The sequence below is a fragment of the Opisthorchis viverrini genome, assembly GCF_000715545.1.
Source record: "Opisthorchis viverrini unplaced genomic scaffold opera_v5_526, whole genome shotgun sequence".
NCBI classification, from domain to species: domain Eukaryota; kingdom Metazoa; phylum Platyhelminthes; class Trematoda; order Opisthorchiida; family Opisthorchiidae; genus Opisthorchis; species Opisthorchis viverrini.
The window spans coordinates 142,080-158,887 of record NW_008752187.1 but is presented as its reverse complement, the minus strand read 5'-3'; the positions used below and the strand labels follow the sequence as shown (position 1 = coordinate 158,887).

General features: G+C 44.1%; 1 protein-coding gene across 1 annotated transcript; it reads right to left on the bottom strand.

Annotated features, from left to right (window-relative positions):
- Positions 1-4,057: 4,057 nt before the first annotated feature.
- Positions 4,058-15,660, bottom strand: T265_11580 (hypothetical protein; the record flags this gene model as incomplete). Its single annotated transcript, XM_009178268.1, has 9 exons — positions 4,058-4,172; positions 4,729-4,872; positions 6,910-7,314; positions 8,866-9,236; positions 11,141-11,204; positions 14,817-14,983; positions 15,018-15,226; positions 15,264-15,393; positions 15,433-15,660. The coding sequence occupies 9 exons, from the start codon at positions 15,619-15,621 to the stop codon at positions 4,109-4,111; spliced, it is 1,743 nt and encodes a 580-aa protein (XP_009176532.1).
- Positions 15,661-16,808: the final 1,148 nt, after the last annotated feature.

Here is a 16,808-nt window from a genome sequence, read left to right as displayed (position 1 = left end):
AAACTACCGAATACCACGCGATTCAATCAATGACTCCACCAGCCGTTAAGTGGCCCTTGCTCCTTACAGTCTACTGGAGTGTGATGATGGCTATTAAAAACTGGAATCTCCTTTCATAACTGCTTTACTGCACTGCCGAACTGGTCGGTCCTTCGCCTCAATCACATCTTTTGTATTCATGTGTATTTAAAATAATAAATAATGGCCGAAATACTTTTTGGTAGTGCTGTACGAGCATCTGGTGAACTGATGTGTTAAAATCGGGATTAAACCCTCTACCGCCCTGTACTTATCCGCTCATTTTATTAGTGTTTCCCATAAAACTAATCTTCTTGTGACCGTTTCCCGAAGTTGTCTTGACTACGACAGGCACAATTGAATTCTACCATCAAATTAGGTGGATAAAAGAATGGCGGTACCACGTCTCACCAAGTTCAAAGCAATGTTCCACCAAGCAAAAGGGCATACTTTGTATGATGAGCGTATTATCAACCTTTATAACAGAAGCACTCCTCGTATTCGTTAAACCACGAGGTTTACTGCTACTAATCATGGTGTATATGGCTAAATCGCCTTGTTGGCCCTTGGTACTGTTCATTGTACGAACGTTCTATACGAGGCAAATCGATAAACATATAACGGGTTTTCCGAAATCAGTAAACCAACCACATAGAAGCTACAGCGACGAAAAGCTGCGAAAATTATGTATGTACAGTCCAAAAGTCTTCTGGTATTCCAGTTCATATCACTGTCTTTTCGTGCCCTTGCGTAACTATTCTGGCGAGTCCACACCAAAGTGGGGAAATACTGGATTCAATTTTTGCTCTCATTAGAGTGGAGCATAGCCTTGACCATGCCACGGTTCGAACGCCGAACACGTGACATGCGAGGTGTGTGTTGCGTGTTACCACTACGCAACCTGTACACCAAAGATATCCTTGTTTACAACAGGTAATAAAAGAACTTGGACAGAAATCACCATAACGGAAGCCTAGTCGTGAATTTGAAAATTTCTAGAAAATACAGCCGCCTTGCCCATGTTATTCAAGGTCATTCATACTGATGACTAGTGATGCACATATCTGATTACCTGAACAGCTTCTAGACTGTTTCCCTTTTTAGTTTTTTCTTCAAACTTGATAAAGGACAGTATAGTTGGAATGTTGTGCTTCTGAATCCGCGGTTGGAATTTTGGATTTTTTTTAGAAAAGTTTGCTGCGTGGCTATCATTTGTCTACCAAGCATACGGTGAGATGACGGTATCCTACTTTGCTCTCACGAGAAACACTTTTCGACCAACAATCGATGCTTGAAAGACAACGTGACCTAAATCTCAAAGTTATCGCAGGCGAACATCACTGAGGATCTTTTGCGAAGAGACAAACCTTAACTCCGTCTAGTTATTCTCGGAATAACGAGAAATTTAAATAACCCCTCACAATGTTTTCATAAAGGAAACTACTCACAAGGTTACTGAAAACTCTTCGACACAATGTTCTTCAGCCGGGAGTGCTGCACAAAGGGCACTCATATTCCAATCGGGCCGATACCCAGGATACTGAAGTATTCTCCCTCCACCCCCCGTTAGTATACTGTTTATAGGTCCGATGATAACACAGACTTCACAACAGACTGGACGATACATCAATCAATATCTGACTGGAGTTAGACGGCCATCTCCAGATCAGGCTGAAGAGCTTTTATCACGTTTACGGTTAGAATTCTATCAGAGGAGTAGCGTGTGCACCGAAAATACAAAATATCTTATTCACCATCTCGTGGTTCATCGCAAGCACCGCCTGGAAAATTCATAGACTGTTCAAACCAAAAATCAGCTGTCTCCCTGCATGAAACACCGGCATGGACGAATACTGTTAAGCCACTCATGGTTCAGGCATAAGAAATGTTAAGGTCATCGAGATGAATCGGGGCACCGTGGGAAAACAAACTGTGAAGTAACCTAGTTTCGCAACGGAGAACTGTGAGCTGATAATTATTTGGACTACAGGTTCACAGTGAAAAAAAAATTCATTCTGATTCGTCCGTTCAGTGGAAGCGTAAACCGAAAAGAAAAAACCACAAAACAGTGACACAAAATAAACCAAACTACTTTTCGAGCGGAACAGATACACTCAAACACCAAGCCCTTTAAGGTATACGGTCAAAATCACCGTGATAGACATACATAGTCAACGCTATTTTTGACCCCAAGACAATCGGTCGCTGACAAAAAACAACCATTTTTCACTAGCGCACCATATGGTGGAAAACGTGAAATTAAATCTGCCGCGCCGTATGTAGGAGAACCAATGATCTCATCATTTGGTACTTTGTATTTTTAGTTGAACACTGATGACCAAAAATAGCACATCAAGTCTTGTTTTCTCCTGGATGCATGGTACCCGGTTATCATACTGGAATACCACGAATCAAAGCTAACATGCTGAAATTGAAGGAAGCAGGGTATCATCCGTCGTCTTGATGAATGAATTAGCAGCTAATTCGAGGACAGTCAGCAGGAATCACACGAAAACTTCAACTGACCACCATCNACCATCAAAACTCAAGGTCGTTGACTACCTCCTTGCAGCATTAAATCAGCATACAATTCCGGTGTGTGCAGCGTGCACCCGTGGAGTAGTAGTAACACCTCTGTCTCGTAGTCAGATGTCCGAAGCCCAAACCCCGGCACGATAAAAGACAAGCACCATTGACGACAAAGCTTGAGTGCAGTGCTCCCCTACTGTCATGGTAGAGACTCACCAGAGAAAGAGGACTAATCGAACGTGACCATGAATTCATCCGAAGCAAACCAGTTTTCTCACTAAAGATCACCTTCATTATCATTGACAGTAATAAAACAGTGATACACATAGGCAATAAAGATCATATCACTGTCGACAGTGATGCCGCTAACTATGGTGCTGATGTTTCCCACTCGGTTTTGAGAGGGTGATTTGTTTATTCGAGCAGGATAGAAAATCGTCTGTTCGATAGAGAAACCTTTTTTCCCGAGGATTCTTCAATACGATAAGTGCTGTGCTACCAGATCCCAGCGTACAGGTTGCTGGATATCGAGAAGCGGTTGGATACGACTACTAATTGAATTCCCGTGATCCCCTCGCTTGAAACGACCGCAGTCAGTTGACCAGTAAATAAACCGAGTTCAAAACAGAAGTGACCGGATGACTTTGTCATGATCAATTTTGAGTCTTCCCTAAAATTTGCCTACCAGCATATTGGAAGAGGGTGGGTAGAAAACCTTGCCAGCAGATGTAAACCAAAACACGACCTTCGTATACGATGTAAACTTTGAACATTTAACGTGGTTGACATGAGGATATGGTCGGTACGTGAGACCGAGTAAAAAGGACCCAAATATGTAATCAGTGCTCTGATGACATCCGATTGGCTACTCAACAAGAAGTCACCCCATACATGTGTTCCAAAATAGGCAAACCGCAGTGAACAACCGGGAAAATGCTTGCGATGGCGACCTTCTGCGTAGAGCATGCTACCATACAGCGGCTTCTGATCGGAATTTTGAGCTAAAACTGGTATTTAACGTGGATTTTGCGTGATGCACCAATGAAAGGGATTAAGTGTGGGGATAGTGTGGAAGTACAATTACTCCGGAATGCGGAGTCAGTCAACCATTCAGACAGCTACCCGAAACATGAGATAGGTCTGTGCATGGGCTATCAAAGTCGCAAAAAACGCCTCTTTGATTGTCAGAATATTCGCAGACCTTCGGTTCAACTTTTCGTAAAACGAGCATTGCTCATCTCGTGTGTTGGGCTGTTACGCTTCATGAGAACCGGGTAACACCAGTCAACATAACGTAACACGCGGAAATTGATACGACCATCGCTTCAGGGGCGCTTCTGTCCCAAGGGGTGGTTGTGTCAAACAAAGCAAGCATACCTCGAAGGGATCCAGAATACTGAAGCACAGGCTATCCATCATTGAGACAATGAGTCGAACTACAAGAGACAGTGTTGAGACCGTGAACGATGAAGTTAACAATCACATTCCTTTGATCAAACAGCTGAATGAAGGAAACAAGATCACCAAGAATTTATTTACAATGATCTGAGATAGTAAGTACTCAGTCTTCAATTGCTCGCAGAGAGTTCAGAATTGCCTGAGTTTTCTTGTTGCGCGTTTCGTCACTGTAGAGAAAAATGAGGAGATGCGTCAAGCGGCGGAAACGTATCACAAATTCAGACATAAAAAAGGTGTACGGCACCTTAGGCGGAACGTATACAGCTAGGAAAGTGATTATTCGAGTCTCAAAACTTCACTGTCAAATACACCCTTTTCGAAGTATGACCAAAAAACGATAAAACTCTACTTGTAGTTGTCTGGATAAAAGAATCGATTTCAGCGTATGGCATTACCATTCGACGTGGAATTCACTTAGGGTCGAAATGCACGAATCACTCGTTGGGGCTCGGAAGAACACGGACTACGTCGATCACGCCATTTGGCTAGGAATCGAAAATACAAAGGCTTCATGGGTAGGAACAACAATCGATAGCGCCTAGCTAGCGTACGATGCGTGGGTCAGCTACACTTGTAATGTAATTCGAGTAAACTTTACATGAGAAGATCGAACTACTTTTTCTCCTACTGTGCCTGCGAAAACCAGTCACTAATGCCAGGCCATCTACTAGAACACGAACATATTTAGGCTTAAAATCAAACGACTACGGCACGGAAACGTACCTTGTCTTGGTCATTTTGAGCTGGTGAGCAGCGAGGAACTCGCCATCGCGGCGGATTTCACGCATTGCACCACGTTTCTCGCGTGCGACTTTTCGTTTCAAAGAACGTTTAAGATCACCAGCTTTCGGACGGCGCGCATCCAGGCTGAGTGAGAAATAGGGAGGTGAAAGTGGTCACAACAGTATAACAAAAAATCGAAAAGCTAAAATCGAATCATTCAGCAATGCCTCTGTTTCCATGGCAGGTTGTCATGCGACCCGAGGGAGGCACGAGGACTGTCACGTTTCCCAGCTTCAGACAAGAACAACCGAAAAGCCACGGTAGAGTTCAAACCACGGGCATCCTGGCAAGTTATCCTGTGTCAGCGAACTTTTCAAGCCAGTAAATAATAAATAAATGAATAATTAATAAATAACATCCACAACGTCAAGAGGCACAACAAATGCAAATATCTCTTTGATAATGAGAATGAGGAAGAGTTATCTATTTATCCTTCCCAGTATGGACAATGAGTTCAAGCTAATGCAGTGGCAATACAATGGACGACGTACAGTAACTGCAAACGGAACACACGGTGAATGAGTAATACCGGCCTATTTAGACTCCCTTTCATTTCATACACAGAAGCTGCTGTTTGTGTCAGCAAACTTTTCAAGCCAGTAAATAATAAATAAATGAATAATTAATAAATAACATCCACAACGTCAAGAGGCACAACAAATGCAAATATCTCTTTGATAATGAGAATGAGGAAGAGTTATCTATTTATCCTTCCCAGTATGGACAATGAGTTCAAGCTAATGCAGTGGCAATACAATGGACGACGTACAGTAACTGCAAACGGAACACACGGTGAATGAGTAATACCGGCCTATTTAGACTCCCTTTCATTTCATACACAGAAGCTGCTGTTTCTGTTTCGTATCAGGTCTAGTAGTACTTTACGGCGGCGATTTTATATGAAAAAGTATGAAGTAGCTCGACAAGTTGGTTTTCATGATACATCACCTATCCATCCAGCACAGATCTAAGGCCCCAGTTGGACAAGGCCGGTCGATATGACAATCATGACCCTGAATAGACTTAGTCCTCAGAATGCCTTGGTTCTGATGGGGTGTCATCATATATGCTTGGAACTTTGTTTTGCGTTCAACTACTAAATACATCCATCAGTTTCACGCTAAATTAGGATGACGAAAAAAGATAGTGTGAGCAATGAGAAAAGGTTGTGGATATTCGGTAAATCCGCCTACCAAATGACCACTGAGGCGGGGATGTCTTAAATATTTGAGTAATGGCTGTATGAGTAATGGCTGTATGAGTAATGGCTGTATATGACTGTCAGCTACAGAGGAGAAAAAGGTGTTCAACACTGGGAACCAGGCATCATCGTGAGTTGTTTCTGTCCAACCAATTGTGGTTTCAGTCGCAACCAAAGATTAGTTCAGCAGCTTTCATGATCCACGACCACCGATGGACAATCCTTTGTTCTCTTGCGAATCCCAATGTGCGTGTATATGTTTCAAGAATGATTTCCAGTTCCCACAATTCCTCTATCACAAACGGTAGTGAGAAAGTAGAAACTAAGCCAACGTTTCATTCACTCAAATTAGAAGCCTTCATTTCCTATTACGATTCCATTAAGTAGCACATGGTAATAAACGGTCGCCTCTCTATTACAGCTGGGACCCGTGGGTTCGTTCGCGTTTTACGAGGCCAGTGGGGTTGATGCCGTCAGTTTCTATCCATACTGTCGGACTGCGAGTTGAAGGTTCACGCTCCTCAGGGCCTAGGTTAGCCCTAGGCCCCATCCCTACCCCATTCCTTTCTTCTTTCGATCATAAAGCTTTATTGAAATAGTGAGAAGGTCGTGCGGCAGTAAAGCACCAGCGACGTAATTCGCCGGTGCTGTTGTCAACGGTAATCACCGAGTGGAGGATATTCACAGAGAAAAAGAATAGTTCCGAGTTGCTGATTACCCAGGGAGGAAGGCCGTTCGAGCGGAAAATCGTACGAGCTTTCCAGGTCGGCCTAATGTGGGGGGACTACACAAGACCCCATTTCACTTGAAAGAACTATTGAAAAACATGCATAAATCATTCATGTGTAACAATGTAAGCAGACAACCCTCTACAGAACAATAGTGGTGATTCCCACTACAATAATCTAACAGTAACTCACCGTTCCTCGAACCTCGGTTCCAATTGCGGGACTAATCCCAATTTCTTCAATGTCCTCGCGTTGGAGGACTGTTCAGATGACAGGATTGTGAGACGCGCGTTGAAAGACAGTGGGTTAGGTGTAGGAGCCGTGACAGTTAGGTCAATCAACTGCTGAAGCTCGGTGATGTGTAACCTCAGCTTTTCCGGCAAACGGGACATGTCTAAGGCCGTCAGACTGGTTCGCATTGAGGCAAACAGCTGTGCACAGACACAAGCGGGCAAAAGCTTCGCGTAAAGTTGGTGAATCTCCAGTGACAGGTGAGCTAATCGGTTCAGACAGGCAAGTCGGATGAGAGGTAATTGTTCTCGAGGTAACTTGGTGGGAGACTCCACCCAGTTAATATCCAACTTGTCGTAGGATTCACTATCAATAGATAATGAAAAATTGACATACGTGTGACGCTTTCATTGGAGTGCGATTGGATGAAAATACAAAATAAGCTCGAGGACTGTCAGAGTTAATTTTAAGTAACGGCGAAGTGGCACGATTTGTCTGGACAATGTTTACCTACAGAATGATTTTTACCAAAGCAAAGATATAGGAACAGAAAAGACTCAAGGCTTTATCCACCATTGGCAGATTACAGATGCAGTAGTGAACTGAAGACTGAGGACTAACCGCAGCTGCCATCAGCATCGACAGCACATCGGTGTTCAACACTGATCCTTCGTTGCTATACAACCATAATTTATAGGAAAGCCTTGTTTCGTCGCGGATTCACCGGCACTAGCTTACATAAAATATGGTTTTAAGACGACGGTTGTTGAATACCTGAAGGCGTCTCGGTTCCGCTTCTCACAGAGGCCACGTCTCAGGCATATAAAAACAGCCCCTACTGTAGCTTCATATACACGTCCCTTGAGATTCGGTGACATACCGCTTTGCCGCCATAAGTGTCTGAAATCAGAATACGCGACTTGAGCCTTAGAGATTCGTGCATCATCTGCATATATTTCAGGCCGACAAGGTCAGCAGGGTTTTGAAGATCTTGCATTCGTCATATTACCTCATCGATCCCGAAAGCGAACAGAACCCGATACTGGTCATCCCTGTCTGCCACTTGTTGTACAGAGGCTTTTGGAGATCCACATTTACACAGAGAGTCTATTAAAATTAAAACCCGGGGCGTTCCTGGATGAGCAAGCGTGTTAAGGGGGACTGGCCAACAAAGTCTAATGCGCCTTGAAAATCTAAGAGTATTAAACTTGTGGGTTATTTATACGTATGGCGTTGCTCCGGCACCTTTCTTCAGTGACTGCATGTCCAGGAGCATGACCTTATAGGGTGAGATTCCGCGGAGCCATTGCAACGAGCTTAATGGTGAACCAATGGCAGATTTGCTGTCAGGCATCAGAAAAAAGCACATGACGCCCTATTAGTGATGAGACATCAATGAAATCGGAGATGGTAGGCGTTTCAAAAGCCCCGCCCCTCGCACTTAGCACGAGGTCCAGTACATCGATCAAAAAGGACGGAACAGCAAAGAATCAGGCTTCTTCTAACAAGGACACCAAACCGGCCATGGATCGTCCAGTGTCCATTAACCTCATGATTACTGGGAAGAATATTAGGAACAACAGTCGCTCAGCTCGCTGCATAGCTGTCACGCCACCTGAGGTAAGCACGTGGGCCGAAATACTGCCAGACCGACAAAGCCCAGATTAGAGGGATCGAGATGCTTAGGTCAGATTCCAACTATGGACCTTAACCACTCATCTATCCCGATTCAGTAAAATTTCACTTGAGTCTCACAAACTCATCAAATTAATTTTCTAATCAGTGTTCTTAGCCACATATCTTCATAATGGTCCTCAACGAAGAGCCAAGATAGATTAATCGAGAACTAGGGCACGACTGCTCAGGGTTTTCAATGACCTGAGTAGCGTCAATTAAAGAAAAAATGTGTCCACTTACAGCTCAGTGTCCACCATGCTCCGACGCAGAACAAGAAGTTTTCGATCTTCATCGCCCGAACACTCCTTGAAAGGTTCCTGTTTACCCGAACTCGATGATGATCCTGCCTGATTCCACATTCGAGCAAGCACATTCACCAGTTCAGGAGACAAAACTGCGCTTCCCTTGGACTTGTGTGTTTCGATAGGAGTCGTTCGCACATCACGCGCGGATTTGGTATGAAAATGTTGCACAAGCAACTGGGCCAGATACAGGTGCCGAATAATATCCTTCAGATTACGGAACTGAGCTTGACCCAATCGGTCTGCGAGAAAGTCAACGGTCTTCCTTTCGTGTTCCGGCATTCGCAACAAGACGCGTAATAATGCATTCTGTGAAGGGAAATCGCGTGGCAAGAAACCGGGTCAGGAGACTCAGTGCAGTTTGAGCGTTAGGACAAAGTAAATGGATCGCCATCTTCAGCTACTGCTGGCTGGTCGATCGTCTTGGGCGAGCATTTTTCTGTAAAATTCGTTGGATGACAGGAAATCCAGATTTATGATTTAATGGTTATAATTTATGATTTCCTATGTGTTGACCTATACAAAATCCGCTGAGAGTATCGGCACCCATGGAACTACCGCGCCCTTTGTGAAGATCTTCACCTACCACAAAATTTGCATGCTCGGGCCACTGGAAGCGCGAATATGAATAAGCAATGGGCTTTACAAAGGACAGTGAGTAGCGCGAGCTTATGTACACTTGAAGGCGTGACAAATGACACTTGTGGGTGGCCTCTTTGAGAGATTGGATCGGATCAGCTGAATCAGATCGGAAAAAGCAAGAGGAAGGTAAGCTTACACATGCCAGTGGACAGAGTGAAGATAAATCTGGTGAAAATTTTCAACGCAACCATTGAGAAGATAACAGGAACAGGAGACGAGAGCCACCAGTTTTACGACCGGTTCAGTTTTTCAGCCATGGACTATTCACAAATTCACGTGGGTTTAGACTACCGCAGAGGTCAAGTCTTAGCGCTTAGTGTTTCCAACGCTTCGATAAAGCTAATCGTATCAACAGAACCAAATTGTACCCCAGAAATTGTCGAAGTCTAAATGTGGCTTTGATGTCTCAAAGAAATCAAACAATTGCACAAGCGAAACCTGTCGCATAAATCTGGTCCAAGGATCAAGTGCAATCAACCTTAGTCAACGAACACTAACAACTAAGATTACAATCTCCCAATATGGAATATTTGATAAAACAAAACTTAAAACTGGAAAGTATCAACGAAGAAGATTCACATGGACCTCACTTTTTAGGGGATTTCGAGAGAACGACCATTTCACAAGCGAAAAGCTCTTTATGAGGACCCCCACTAGTTGGTGAGTGGTGTTCTGCAGCGCGCTTTTTGGGTCAGTGACCAAACACACGTACGTTTGCCAAAAGATAAACCGTTCATTCGTAACATCCTTTTAGCACCTAGCTGTCATGAACCTGGAAGGAGCACGAGGGCTGAGGTAGTGCAAGGTTGCCAGTTTCGTAGGTTCACATTCCCTCTAAATGCTGCCTCCTGCAATCTTACTTAGCGTCAGTCAAGGTCCAGTCCATCGGTTAAAATGCTCCAAGATACCGGACAAGATGTTTCTTTTCCGTTGAGGAATGGAATGTGCTAAAAAAAACCGGAACCGAGCCTCCTAGTATCCGACCCCAGATTCATTAAAACACTTGGTACGAATCAAAACCCATCGGTTGATCCTCTGGACAGACCCGTGACTATTCTGTTAAATAACTCTGTTCGCTCACCAGAAAACAGACGATCATCTGAATAAGTCAACAGCTGACACAAACAGACAGTTCCGCTCCAAATAAAATCCCCAGACAGTGAAAACCAGTCAGGGGCACGTAGTTCATTGATAGCAGCCTGAAACTGTCAATCAAATGGCCACTTGCCTGATCCTTCTGTGCCCAAATTAGGAGTGTCAACACGAACTAAAGTATCCATGCGGTTGAATTCTTCGGGACTTGATTGCACACTAAACAGTATTGTGTGGGAATAGAGAAAATAGGCGCTCAACAAGCTGTGTTGTGAAAAACGTTCCTTTCGTTGTCTCCTTTTCTACATCTAGTGGAGTTTTTATTAAGGTAACTACGAGTTTTTCTGGACTTTACGGTGCACAGAAATCCAGTTATTATAAAGGTGCCAAGGTCCACATTGCCCACAGTGTTGAAATTAATTCTAATCGGGTCTGTCTTTTTTCTTCGTCAAACGAACGTAGTAATCTTTGTCACTTACTTCGGTCAATTTTGTATTTCCTGGACTCACAGGCTCTGCAGAAATCGATGAATGGTCGACCGGTCTGAAACAACAACGTTGGAATAACTGTGTTCAATGCTGTTGATAGGGTGAGTAAAACTCGACAGGCAACTAAAAACGAGGACGGATGAACGGTAAAGAAACGGTGTTTTTAGGCGAGCCGTTCACAGAGAAAGAGGATCATGACATTCAAGCTCTGAATAGCCTGCATACCTACACACCAGCTAGGCTGAAATAAGTCAAAGGCGAACGAAGTGAACACAAACAAAACAGCGTCAAACATAAACAACTAAGTAGGGACTGGAAGAAAAACAGCTTGCGATCGCGCGCATACAAATTTACCGTTGCGCATAACTGATCCATGCTCTGCATCACATACTTCAACCATTCTTTATTAGATTCTGTTCGACTCCTTGCGGAAGCTGTCCTAGTTTTTGCAGCCAGTCCTGATTCAGCTGCACTGAAAGTAGGCTGCACGCAAGCGCTCTCTCAAAAAGTCAATAGTTAACCACGACCAGTCGTGAAAAATCTCAGCTACATCCGTCTTCCTTTTAGGAGCGTGGCTTCTGAAACACTGACCCGTCGTCTAACCACTGCCTTGGAACGGATTTCCAGCGTAGTCAAAGTGAAGGTACACCTCATTAGGGTCCAGTGCTCAACACGAATCTCGAACGCAGAAAGATGACCCATGATTAATCAACGGTCTTTTATTCACACGTTTTCCAGTGCTCATCAGACTATGTGGATCGCACGTCTCAGATCCTATCCGATATAATTCGTAGGCGAAGACTAACCCACTTGAGAACTGCACTAGTCAGTCACGTGACCAGTACGATCGTCGCTCACTTGATCCACAACAACCACTAGATCAACCTGTGGAACCGGGTGCCGCCAAACAGTTCCGAGGCCGTGCGCCGGAGGACTTTAGAACCATCTGACCTACTCGGTCACTTGAACTCCCCTTGTCACCAACAAAAGGCATGTGGAAGACTTGATACTACTTTATCCCCAAAACAAAACTTCCATACAGCAAATTAGTTAGACTGTGTCCTTGATTTATACTCACTGTAAAGCTTTCAGCACCTTTATGTTGCTATTCCGTATTTTATGGCTGTATTTGCCATAGCAGTCGTTACCGAGACCATACGTCCGCAAGACTTTTTGCAAGTTGATTGCTGCTAATTAGGGGCGAAATGGCGGAGTTGTTTAGAGTGCGATTTACTGACCGACTTCCTCTGTCTAGGCTTTGGTAACCTGGCAGTATCACAGCCCTCGTGCAACCTTAGGGCAGTTACGCAGTGAAAAGGTGTTATGGCTGCTAATTAACCAATCGAAATTGAATGGCATGGTATCCAACTACAACGGGCCCTAATCGCCCTGAGCTTTTCAACATAGATTGAACAAGACACGTCCAGCTTTTGTAAGCAAAAAAAGTTACATGACATAAATACACGATTTCGTAAACTCAGATAGTACCTAACTGCCTCCCATTTCACAAACATCGCTCTTCAGGATACCAAAGACTTTGTATGTGGCTACATTGAACGGTTCAACGACACACATCCTAGCTCTATTACGGGCCTGAAAGAACCCAGGTTTAACGCAATGCTTAATGGATAAAGCAATGAAGTCACTATGGGCTCCCCTCTCAGCCTTCCCCTGTGTGATATTTTCTTGAGGAAAAGGAAGGAAGCTGCTAAGCTAACGCATTTCTGCCACCGATTTGTGGACGAAATTTCCACGAGTGTTGCCAAACAGGGAATGGTATATACGTATTTACCTCGCCTCGGAGAAGCTCATGGATGCGTTCATGGATGTGGGAAGAAATGCAACAATTCTAGACATCAACATGCTTAAAAGCCCAAAATGTTAGTACGTCAAGTTCAAGGACTTACATTCGATTAGTCAAGGCGATCCACCGACTAATCAACTGTGCGAGCAAAGTCTGCCCAAAAGATACTTCTTAGTCGGAGATGGAAATAATGGCCAGTGATCACTAACAAAATCAGTCATCCTGATAGGCTTACAAGAGCGCCTTTCAGAGAATTCAGCGTCAGAATTTTGCACCTAACTCCATACATAAACTTTAAAGCCTGTACGCATGATAGGTCTGTAAGATGCTAGCTCTCTGCTGTCGTGTAATATATGTCAGTCAAACCAGCGGGAAAGTTGCTGCTCGCATGCGAGAGTATTGTCCAATTTGCTTACGACAAGATATTGGAAAGTTGCTGTTAGCACTATCAGTCCGTACTTAGCCGGTTGACATTGAACAACAGTTTGGTGTATGTTACAAAGCTGACTGAAACTATCCAGAATCGGCATGAAAACTGTACATGAGCATGACGGACGGGGTGGCCTTGCAACCGCATAAGCCAGCTTTGTGTTCCTAAGGGGAGTTTGCACGGGGCGTGGTAGGTTCCATACCGGCAACCTGAACACGTAACCACAAGTTACCAGACAATCAACGCGTCGTCATCAAATCAGACATTAATATACGCAAACTTGTTTGCGTCGTTTCTCTTGAAACCTTCAAACAATATATTTGAACATGTTAACAATCGGATTATAATTCGGGCATCGCTTTGGTTAGGTATCCAAAGAAATGGGCGGACTACACAGGACTATTGCGATCGCCACCACGGCATGCGTGTTATCGAGTCCTATGGAAGTGAGGGTGGTGAGGGAACTACGTGCCAGATGAATATAACCCGAAAGCATTCGTGAGAAACTCGTAAAAACTGGTGCGGAAGAAATTGTGTAGACTCCCAAGTTTATGTTGATACAGTGGCTGACTTGATGCATGCTGATTTGGTCAAAAGATATGAAATAGAGTTCGAGTAGAGACAGAAAACTCTCAGCATCACTTTCTTAGTATATCATCATCATCATCGACAGCATAACAACAGGGTTGAACACTGATGCTTCGCTGCGCAGTCACCGGTAGGTCGCGAAGATATTTTTTACACCGTCTTTGGACAAACCACAAGATACCATTGTCAACCAAAAAAACCTGAACACCTGTTTCCGGTTAATCAGTAGGCCATTTTGTGAAGCAGACTACCCGACAACCCGGAGGGATCGGGCAAGGACAACCGAATAAGCTAACATCCTCAAAAGTACTCCAGTTGGAAGACATTCTTCTGGGACCTGGAGTCTAGCTGAGATCAATCATGTATACCCCTAGTCATACAGCTGTTGTACTTCCTCTTTAGCAAGCTTGAGCACGAGATGAATCAGTGGTTAAAGTGGGGACTTATCAACCGGATGGTGCGTCGTTCAAAACCAACCTTGGAATCTCAACTGCTGTCTAGTCTTGGGCAACCCGGCAGTATCCCAGCCCGTATGCTTCCTGTGGATAGTTTCGGGCACCGAAACGGTTTTATGACTCGACGATTATTATTACTGTTATTATTATCAGTAATAGCAGTATTACTAGTTGGCAAGCCTGGTATTTCGTCGTGTTCGATTCGCGAATGGATATCGAAGTAGAGATTACAAGTAGAGAATACTTCCGAAGTTCTCCGGTAGTCTAATGAAGGGAGGTAACATAAGCATACCATGTATGCTCGATAGATATCATACAGTGCTCGCAACAGCAAAAGCGTATCGGAATAGTACAAGATACCAACACAGATCGACTTTTAAAAAAACTTACGCAGCTAATCGGCTTTCGATAACCATTTGAAGTTTTTTAAGGTGTTTTTCTTCAGAGCCCTCCGATGTTTTCACATCCGCAGGAGTGATTTTTCTGTCAGTACTTAGCTCTTCAAGAAGTGCGGAAACTGAGGTTTGATTTCCTCGCGACCTCGCCGATGGTACAACCTAACAACGTTTACCCGCACAAGACGACGCATACCTTGGACTTCAAGGAAGGGATTTGGGAAAGCATGAATCTTATTTTCTGCGACCATTCCGTATCCACCGTTTTTAAACGTCCCCTCTGTTCCTCGTTCTCTTCGACGCGTTTAAGTTTTTCGAGCTTTGAAGCTGCTATTTTCTCCGACAGAGCGTCCCTGAATGAGCCTGAATCACGTGCACGGCCAAAGAACTCCTCGGCAGCATCAGCTGAAGGAAAAATTATCGCGGAATAAGTCGAAAAAACCTTGAATTCCACCGTCTGCTTGGTCGTCAAGGCGGAAGTGCAACGAGCTCATTTTGTTTCCATCTCCAAATGCCGCGCGGTGCATTGGGTCATCTTCGTCTTGTTCAAAAGTGACTTTATCTAGTTGTCGCTATTGTCACAAATGATATCTCAAAGTAGGAAAACTCACAAGCTTCTCCACTATGTGCCTCTGCAAAGCAGATTGTTCTGGTGCACCATGCCGACCTCGCTGTCCAAGTCGAAGATCTTTCAGTCCACCGACTTTCCCCAAGCGATGGAGTTGACTAGTGATAAGTTTCTCGCGCGTAGACTTCCCTTTGGTCGACTTTTTATTATGGGATTCTTTTTTCTTTGCCATCTTGCAAACAGGATGAAAAGTAAACGACACGGGCCCAGACTTCAATATAGGGAACCAACGTTCAGGATGATATCATCAGATGAAGTTGACCGAGCTATGAACAGAATAGTGAATATGGTTGCTAAGGGTACACAATTTGATCCTCGTAGGCAATCATAAAACATAAACACACAATGAAGTCCTGGGTGTGTAGGATGGAAGGACACAAAATTCCACTGAACTTAGTCTGACTAGAGACGTGCAGAGGAATATATTTTTAAAGGACTAACAGGGGACGAATGTTCTGTGTTGCTTGTCAGTTAATGTTTTATATGGCATGTACCTTGTCACAACTTAGTGGGTAGACCACTTGTCTGCTATACAATTCCAACGGTTTTCAAGTTATTTGGTTGGTGTTTCTTTGGCAACTTGACCAAGCTGGGGCACCTGTACTGTAAGAATGTCAGGAGTGATAGCTTGGATTGTATTCCCCAGTGTCATTGTCATCGTCTGGATTCGAAGGGTTTCCGAAGTTTGTACGATTGGCGTAGCATCTGGCTACTGAGTGGGGTCAAAATGTTGCGAGAAATCCAGCCTGGCAACTCCATATGCTTTTAAACCCAGTCGCTCTAAATGTTTTCTGAAACAAAGGGAAAATGCGTTTGTTTGCATCTCACTACGTGCAAAAGTTCGACAGATATTCGTACGCGCCCACAGGAATTCGCATACAGTGCCCTCACAAGGGCATGAATTTGGGACACCTTTGATCGACAGACACCACCAAAGATTCTCACAATCGAGTGTCAAAAGCAGATTTCAGATCAGGAAAAACAACCAACGTGGGGCATTTAAACAGTGGCACTGTTTAATAATTTGTCTCAAAGTGAAGATATAGTTGATGCATCCTTGACCAGGGCTTGCTTCTCACGGATGTCACTCGATAATCGATCAAAACTGCGCAAAATAATGCCAGAGAGCGCCTTAGATGTGACGAATACCACGCTGATGGCACGACGGTTTTTGTGTGACGTTCTTACACCATTTTTGAAAACTAGGATGATAGTAGTTCCCAATCTTCTTCAGTATAGATCTAGACTGCCCATCAGGACTTTGCCACTTTCTTTGATAGCGCGGGGTACAGACTACTTGCGCCAGGCGCCGTGTAGTGTTTGAGGATTGATTGAAAATGACAACAAGCACACTACTGA